Below are 9,000 nucleotides of genomic sequence, written 5' to 3'. Positions count from 1 at the left end.
TAGTTCAATCAAATATCAGGATGCAGAAACCAATGTCATGCATACATGGACTATGATGAGAATATGAAAGAAATAATGAAGAACTATAAATTATATTCAGTGATTGTGTTGAGAATGGATCTCTCTTAGAGGGCTGATGGTCCAATGTTGCAAAATTTTTCAAACCAAACCGAGTAATTATGGGTCAATCTGTTTAACATCTTTTGTAATTAAAGATGAAAACATACTTGCAAATTATTGCTTATTTAGATGAAGATAAAGTAATTGTAAAACTTCAACAGAGACTTGGCTAAGCAAGCCTGATGTGATGAGATGAAAGGACAGATGTGATGAATGATGCTTTGGAGGCAGTTTAGATTTTTCCGAAAGTTTTTTTACAGAGGGCATGAATTTTATGTTACGTGTCACAAAGTTTAATAAAAAGAGACTAAAAGAAAGAAAGTGCAAAGGGTGGCAAAGGTAATTTCTGCTAGTTGTGGAAAGGGATAACATATTAATAATGTATGAGAATGATACAGACAGACTTAGGAGGGTGCAATGTCTAAATATGCAAAAGTAAAATGGAGATGATAGCAAGTAATTTTGGGAACCAAAGGAAGCCATGAGAGCATACTTATAGAAAATAAATTGAAAAAAAAAGCTCTGGCAGGAGAGAATATTTACTACCAGTGATCAGAGATGAACTTCTATTGCTAAATAAAACAAAGTGGCCCTGTTTTTTTTATTGTAAGTGACTTTGTACTTGACACACTTGTTCTTTGCAAAGAAAAGCACTCTAGTAAGATGACATTTATGGTGAAAAAAACTCAATCTGGTTTATTTCAGAAATAACATGAATTAACACATAACAACACACACAAAGTGCTGGAGGAACTCAGCAGGTCAGGCAGCATCTATAGAAATGAATAAACAGTCAAGTTTGTGGCTGAGAAAGTGTCAGTTTTGAAAAAGGATCTTGAAACATTAGCTCAGTTTCTCTCTCCACAGATTCTGACCTGCTGAATGTTCCCTGCATTTTCTGTTTTTACTTCAATTTCCAGCATCTGCAGGGCTTTTTTATTTCAATTTTCCTATTGGTTTTCACAACAGCAGTAATATACCAAATGCCTTAAGTTTGAAGTAGTAATTGTTAACACACATCTTTAGTTCCAATCATAGTGGAAGTTACTTGCACCATCAAAGGAAACTTGTGGCCAGATGACAATTGTACATCCTTGATATTGGCACGCTAAACTGGCAAATGGCCAGTGAACACACCACAGTGGGAAACTTTGCCTTATTAGTGTGTTTCAACCCCCAATGGTATTTAATGTATCATCAGTCACTTGCTGGAGATTATAGATATATATCCTGTGAGGGTGTTGAAGCCTTTGGGTAGTGACAAGCACGGCAAACATTTCTGAAATCTTTTGAGCAATTAACTAATTAAATCAGATGTTAGTAGTGGGGTTGGGGGGAGGTGTGTGGTGGTTTTGGTGACCATGCAATTGAGTATCGCTTACAACAGGGTAAGTACACAGAGGGTTCATGTTGCAGGGCTACCTGATGCAAGAGAAGAAGTAGAAATTGGAAAAGGAGGTCTTATCCCAGCAGGTAAGCCAAGGTGTCCACACATCCACTTTGCTGAGAAGCAGTGCCTTAGGAGGCTCTGCTTTGACAAGGTGGTGCGAGGAATGAATTTGCCTCATGTTACAGACACAATTGAAGTCACAAGCAGGGTCAAGACCACCCCTGCTTCAAGGATCCTTTCTGACTCCGGCTGCCACTCTCTGTGTTAAAAAACTTACTCTGATATCCCCCCCATAGTTTCCTCCAATCACCTTAAAATTATGCTCCCCCTGAGTGTGATGGAGTAAAAAAAATCAGGGATATAGTCAAAGGATAAAGGTGTTATGGTTACTTATGTGACATCTAGAATTGACTGTGTGGAGGCTTTATCTGTGATCACAGACTAACTGGATATAACAAGATGGAATCCCTTCTAATTAATGTTGATCCCAAGAGGTTCTAATTAGTTCTCTTGAGGCAATGCATGTACTTTCCTAGACATGAGAAAACTAACAATATATAGTATATAAAGTCACTTGTATGCGCTTTTTATTCCTCTCCTTGAAGACCATAAGACAGAGGAGCAGAATCAGGCCATTCAGCCCATTGAGTCTGCTGCACTATTCCATCGCGGCTGATTTATTATCCCTCTCAACCTTATTCTTGTGCCTTTTCCCTGTAATCTTTGACACCCTTATTAAGCAAGAATCTATCAACCTCTGCTTTAAATATACTCAATGACTTGGCCTCCACAGCTGTTTGAGGCAATGAATTCCACAGATTCGTCACCCTCTGGCTAAAAGAAATCCTCTCCATCTCTGTTCTAAAAGGACCTCCTTCTATTCTGAGACTGTGTCCTGGACTCTCCCAGTATAGTAAACAACCTCTCCACATCCACCCTGTCTGGGCCTTCCAATATGTGATAGGTTTCAATGAGATCCTTCCCCCTAATTCTTCTGAACTCCAGCGAGTACAAACCCAGAGCCATCAAACACTCCTCATATGTTAACCCTTTGATTCCCAGGATCATTCTCATGAGCCTCCTCCAGAACCTCTCCGATGCCAGCCAATTTCTTAGTTAAGGGGCCCAAACTATTCACAGTAATCCAAGTACAGTCTGACAAATTCCTTACAAGGTCTCGGCATTACATCCTTGTTCTTATACTCTAGTTCTCTTGAAGTTAATGTTAACATTGCATTTGCCTTCCTTACCACCAATTGAATCTGCAAGTTAAGGTAGTACCAAACCTACCCTTGTACTGTTTCCTCAGTGCATTTTTGTCGAATATAAAAGGCTTGATTACACCACAGGATCTACTTTTAGCTACGTTTTATAATTGCAACCATTAAAAAATAGCAAAGAACAATAGATACACCAACCATTCATTCTGGTGTATTCCCAGTAACAGTGATCCACATACCTATGCCCGGGCTGGTGCTCAGGACAGCCTTACCCCTGGCTGCAGGAAGGTTACTGCCTTGGGAGTGAGGGCAGCTGCAGATGGTGTGATGGGTTTTAAGGAGCTCAGGATGGAGAAGGTGTCACACTGCATCCCCTTCCTGTGGGCAGCAGTGGCCTGTCTCGACTGACATACGAAACAGTAATGAGGACTCTGCTTGGGGAACTTCTATCTGACTTCCCCAAACCTGCCTCTTCCCAATCTCGCTGTAATTTTGGGTTAAATTCCCATTACTGCTGGAGTTTGTATGTTTTCCTTGTGACCACGTGGGTTTCCCCCGGTGCTCCTGTTACTTCTTACATTCCAAAGACGTGCTTACCATTAAGATTAGTGAGTTTTGAGCATGCTACACTGGCGCCGAAAGCTTGGTGACACTTGTGGGCTGCCCCCAGCACATCCTCGGACTGTGTTGGTCGTCGGTGCAAACAACACATTTCACTGTATGCTTTGATGTACACGTGACAAATAAAGCTAATCTTAATCTTGGCCTTTATTGCAAAGCTGGCTACCAGTCCCACAATGGGAAGGACATCTTCCCAGCTACAGGGCACAGGTCCTGAGGCCGTGATAGCAGCACTGTATGTAGGCTGTGCGCCATCTCGTTACTTTGGCACCATGAGCAGATGTCTGGTACTAGGATCTACTGCCTTGCCTCTTTCATAGTCCCACTGCTAGCTTTCCACCCAATGCCCTTTAACCAGCAAACCCGGACCACTGTGCCTCGGCCCAAGATGGTGCAGTGCCAGGTTGGCTCACCTAGGCCGCACAGCCACCTGCTGCCTCCTCACTCTGAAGGAACAACCATCCAGCTACTCAATCAGGAAAGATGTGTAATAAGTGGCTAGGCAAAGGCAGTTAAAGATCAGGCATGAAAAAGGACAGGGATGATTAGTTAACATCACCATTCTGAAATATTTAGTGGTACTTTTCTCCATGTTTAACTTAGTTCTGAAGCATTTACTGAAGATTTGTTCCCTCGCTTCTGCTTTCAAAGTCTTCTGCTGAGGTGGGCACTAAAGGAGCAAAACCAACACGGGAACAGACAGTATAGCGAAAGTTATCTTTTATTTACCGGCAGTGGCTTTGCAGGGAAGTTAATTTGTGGTTACTATGGTCCCAGGCAGATAACAGCGAGGCACTGCAGCTCCCTTTCACACCTGACGCGGTGTTTTTGGGAAATGAAAGGCGACATCAGTTGTAGGGTCAGTCCCATTGGCACAGAGGTAACACCTGGGAGAGAAACCACTTCTCCACTCATGGATGTTGTCAAGTTTTGATGTCTCATTTACAGTTGGTCATGTACACAGCTGAGACTACTTTTACGAGGTGGAACCGATAAAGGTTTCCCCATGTAATTGGTAAGTTCATCACTCAATTGCACATGCACTCCGTGTAGTCACTGGGCCAATGACAGACCGCAACAACGTGACACGTTGACCCCAACTTACTGTAGCTGAGGCTGCTGTCATCCTAGTTCAGGAGGTATGCTGTTGTTCAGTGTAGTCAGAGTTACACTTGTCGACCAAGGTTATAGCAGGCATCTTCCTGATTGAAGACGCATTTACACAATCAGGAACATGGCAGGGGTATTCCTGGTGAGGGCAGCCATCATGCAGGCTAGAGGATTACTTTTCTCAACATACATTAGTCCCCGCAGTTAGGATGTTGGCCTCAGTGAATGGCAAAGACGTTTGATTGGAAGGTATTGGGAATCTTCCACTCGCTACTGCAAAACTTAAAACTTTATATTAATTTTTATTATTTTTTTTTATTTAGAGAGACAGTGTGGAATAGGCCTTTCCAGCTCTCTGAGCTGCACCGCCTAGCAACCCAGATCCTAACCTAATCACGGGACAATTTACCACCTACCCGGTACATCTTTGGACTGTGGGAGGACACTAGAAGAGCAGGAGAAAACACATGCATTCCATGATTCCTTACAGAGGATACCAGGATTAAACTCTGAACTCCAACATCCCAAGCGGTGATAGCGTTGTATGAACCGCTACGCGATCGTAACACCTTTTAATTGATGGTGCTTCTGGTTATAACTGATTGCAAAAATTCCTGTACAGTGGAAAATGTACGTCATGCTGCCAAGGTGAATCAGTACAAATCCTGCTGCTCACTACCAGCCACTGGGACTTGCCAGGGATTTCAAAAGTCACGTGGTGGCAAAATCTGGGTGAAAGAATGCCAGTGTGTCAGGTTGTAGAACCAATGAGGCTGGGTCTTCATGAGAATCTCTGGGCTATGAGGTGCGCCCGGATGGTAGGTCCAGACAATGCTCTTCTTTGCTGGTGATCGCTAGCATTCTCTTCATTCTCTTCCTTCACTTTCCCTTCCTCCCCCTCCTCCTCATTAGCTACCTCCTCCTCTTCGACTTCCTCCTCATCTTCATCATCGTCGTCATCATCGTCATCCTCGCCATCCATTTGCTGAAAGTCTTCAGGCAAGGGCTGTCCCCGCATGATAGCCAGGTTATGTAGCATGCAGCAGACGACAACGAAACGCGAGACCCTCTCCGGCGAATATTGGAGAGCCCCGCCAGATCTATCTAGGCACCGAAATCTTGCCTTGAGGACTCTAATAGCATCCTTCACCAGGCTCCTGGTGGCCCTATGGCTTTGGTTGTAATTGCACTGGGCAGTGCTTGCAGGAGACTGGACAGGGGTGAGGAGCCACGGAAGCAGGGGGTAGTCCTTATCACCCAAAAGCCAACCATCTAAGCAGTCTGGTGGCTGGAACATGGCAGGCACTTCGGACTGCCTCAAGATGAAGGCGTCGTGGGAGCTGCCGGGGTACATAGCATTGACCATGAGGAACTTCTGCTCGTGGTCACAGAGGAGCTGCACGTTGAGTGAGTGGAAGCCCTTGTGATTCCTGTACAGCTCCGGCTTCACGTGGGGAGTGCGGAGAGCTACGTGAGTGCAGTCGATCACTCCCTGCACCTTGGGGAAATTGGCAATCTGGGCAAACCCATCTGCCCGCTCAGCCTGCTGCTCTGCGCCCTCGGGGAAGGAGATGAAGTCCTCCCTCCTGGAGTAGAGGGCGTCCGTCACGTCCCGGATGCAGCAGTGTGCTGCAAACTGTGAGATATGGCACAAATCAGCGGCGGCAGCTGCCTGGAAGGAGCCAGAGGCCAGGAAGTTCAGGGTGACAGTGACCTTCACCTCCACTGGCAGAGCAGTCCAAGCTCGGGTACGGGGCTGAAGCTCTGCCTGCAGAAGCTGGCAGATCTCTGTCACCACCGCCTTCGAGAACCTCAACCTCTGGATGCACTGCTCCTCAGAGAGCTGAAGGTAGGACCGGGGCTCCTTGTAGACTCTTGGGGTGTAGGGTCTCCGAGGGACTGCCCTTCTTTCCCTTCTCCTTCGGAGTACCTTGGCAAGCCTGGCTTTCTGCTCGACCCTCTCCTCCTGCTCTTGATCATGCTGCAGACCCAGAGGGACAACAACCAAAGCTCCCATGGCCAAGAGGTAATGAAGTTGCTCAGTGCTTTTCCAAGTGCCTCACGCTGCCCATAGCTACATTCTTCTAGCTTCCTCGGAGGAACTCAGGCGATCCAGGTCTGACTCCTGACAAACTTCCATTAAACAGAACTGGGTGCAAGACCCAAATTTTCTCTTAGCGAAAATACTCTCAAAAGAACTTCAAGCAGGAGCCTTCGAGCCAGAACTGCAGGAGCACTAACATCACCTGTATCTGCTCTTCATGCAGGGAGCAATCGGCCCTTAGAGGAAGACCACATAGTTGTTTGTCTCCACTTGTATGCAGCAAATGAGTTAACTTGATTATTCAAGCAAAGTGCTTAAGAAGCAGGCATTATTAGGTAGAGTCTCCATCCCAGTGTATCTGTGAGTTCACACCTTGTAAACTCAACCTGATAGAAATGCCAACAACATACCTTCATGGCCAAATAGTTCAAGATGCCAACATGTTGTCAGTTTTTAGGTGATTGGCTACAGATTTTTTTGCACTGGTTGGCCAGGGAGGAAGGAAGCCACGATCCTACAAAAAAAAAAGCAGAGAATGATTTTAGATTAAAGATGCAAGTTGTTGCAAAAGAAAAAATTATTAATTAGTTGGAGGGGAAAGCGATTGAATGTGTAATGTAAGGGAAGCTGAGAGTGAGGAAGGATGGGGAATGAACCAGTGATGTGAAAAGGAAGGAAGGAGAAAGAGGAGGGGAGCAGATGGGAGCTGGGAAAGGGACGAGGGAAAAGTGGGATGGGGAGCAAGGGATGAGAGTGAAGGTGGTTATGGGGTAATGTAATGAATGGAAGAACAATACGAGATGGTTAGGAGGGAAGGGGGGAGAGGGAACAAGAGGAAAGGAGTGAGAAGGAGGAGGAAAAGAGGGGAGGCACAAGTTGAGGGAGAGAAGGAGAGGGGGAGAAAGAAATAAGAAGATGGTATGGTAAAGGAAGAGGACAAGAGGATAAGGGAAGATCGAAGGTGGATGAGGAAGAGCCAAAAGAGGTGGGGCAGTAGCCTTGGGGGGGGGAGGAAAAGAAGGAAAGAGGTTTGAGGAGCTGGAGGGGTGTGGGAGAGGAAGAGGGGCGGTGCTGAAAGAGGAGGAGGAGTGAGGGGGAGGAGAAGAGGAAGGGTGGTTGAGGGGGAGGAGAAGAGGAGGGGTGGTTTGATAGGGAGGAGAGGACGTGGAGTTTGAGGGGGAGGAGAGCAGTTGGGGATGGGAGGACAAAGGGTTGGGAGAAGAGGATGAGGATGAGGAGTGGGGATAGTTTGAGGGTAGCAGGGGAGGAGAGGAGGTGTAGTGGGGAGGAGTGGAGGAAGGGTTAAGGGGAGAAGAGAATAAGCGGTAGCGGGGGACTTAAGAGAAGAACTGAGTGATGAGAATGTGAGGAGAAGAGGGGCATGGGGTAGGCAGAGGAGGGGGAGGAGTTGGGGAGAGAGAAGGGAAGGTTCAGGCAGAAGAAGGAGGGGCTGAGGGAGGGAGAAGGGAGGGGCTGAGAGAAGGAGAACGAGGGTTTGAGGAGGTGCGGGAAGGACAGCGGATGAACCGGTGCGGGTGCAGGAGTTATAGGGAGGTCCGGGTCTGCCGGCCGCGACCTGCTCCCGGGCCTGGGCGCCGCCGAGCTACGGCGATCCTCACGCCCACCTTCTCCCGGCACGGCCTGACGTCCGGGCAGCGCTGCCGCACGGGCAGTGGGGTAACGGGTGATCACAGGCCCAGCGTTAGCGGAGACGAAGCCTCGCCTGTCGCCCTCCCACCTCTATTCCGTCCGTCCGTCCGTCCGCCCGCCCGCCGCCCAAACCCCGTTTACGCTGAACTCACAGCGGCCAGGCTCCGAGTAAAGCCGCGCCTCTCTCGCTCTGCCGGCGATGAGGGAAGGAGGAGGAGGGGGACTCCTGCTCCGCCCCCGGGGCTTCGGGCCGGCCTCCAGATCCCCGGGCCTGCCTCTCGGGATCCCAAAGCTGCCTTTGGCCCCCACCCCTTCTGCGGTCTCTGGATCTACCCCTGCCCCGGGCTACGGGTCTGCCCTTCGGATCCCGGTGCAGAACTTTTCCAGGTGTGTCTCTCCCTTCCTTCGGATCCCGCAGCAGCAGTTGCCCCTTTCTCCTGGCCGCGGGTTTGCCCTCACCTCCGATTTCAGAGTTGCCCCTGACCGACCCCACGTCCCTTGGAATTCTCGATATGAGGTAATCATTCAGTTATCCTGGCTTGAGGCATAAATTCCCTCCTTTCTCTTTGAGTCCTCCTACCCTCTCCCAATTTGCCCTCATGTTTTTAATGTAATGTACAAAACCCCTTGGTATTCCCCCCCCCCCCGTTCTCACCAAAGACATTTCATGGCCCCTATTAGCCCTGTCTGTATTTTAAGCTCTCCTTCCTTTATGTTCTTCAAGTTCGAGTTTATTGTCATTCAATTGACAACATGTATACCGTCAAATGAAACGGTGTTCCTCTGGACCAAAGTACACAACACATAAATCAACAAATAATAAAATATATTTCACAAGATTGACG

General features: G+C 47.6%; 1 protein-coding gene across 1 annotated transcript; it reads right to left on the bottom strand.

Moving 5' to 3' along the window:
* Positions 1-846: 846 nt before the first annotated feature.
* On the bottom strand, positions 847-8,361 carry LOC140202748 (putative nuclease HARBI1). Its single transcript, XM_072268028.1, has 2 exons — positions 8,308-8,361; positions 847-7,019 (listed from the first exon to the last, which is right to left on the bottom strand). The coding sequence occupies exon 2, from the start codon at positions 6,476-6,478 to the stop codon at positions 5,243-5,245; it is 1,236 nt and encodes a 411-aa protein (XP_072124129.1). The 5' UTR covers positions 6,479-7,019; positions 8,308-8,361; the 3' UTR covers positions 847-5,242.
* Positions 8,362-9,000: the final 639 nt, after the last annotated feature.

Source organism: Mobula birostris, chromosome 9 (genome assembly GCF_030028105.1).
Source record: "Mobula birostris isolate sMobBir1 chromosome 9, sMobBir1.hap1, whole genome shotgun sequence".
In the NCBI taxonomy this organism is placed as follows: Eukaryota; Metazoa; Chordata; class Chondrichthyes; order Myliobatiformes; family Myliobatidae; genus Mobula; species Mobula birostris.
This window is presented reverse-complemented; position numbering and strand designations above follow the sequence as displayed.

What these genes read in the sequence shown, in the direction of transcription:
- LOC140202748 (XM_072268028.1), bottom strand. Translation starts at nt 6,478, where the DNA reads ATGGGAGCTTTGGTTGTTGTCCCTCTGGGTCTGCAGCATGATCAAGAG.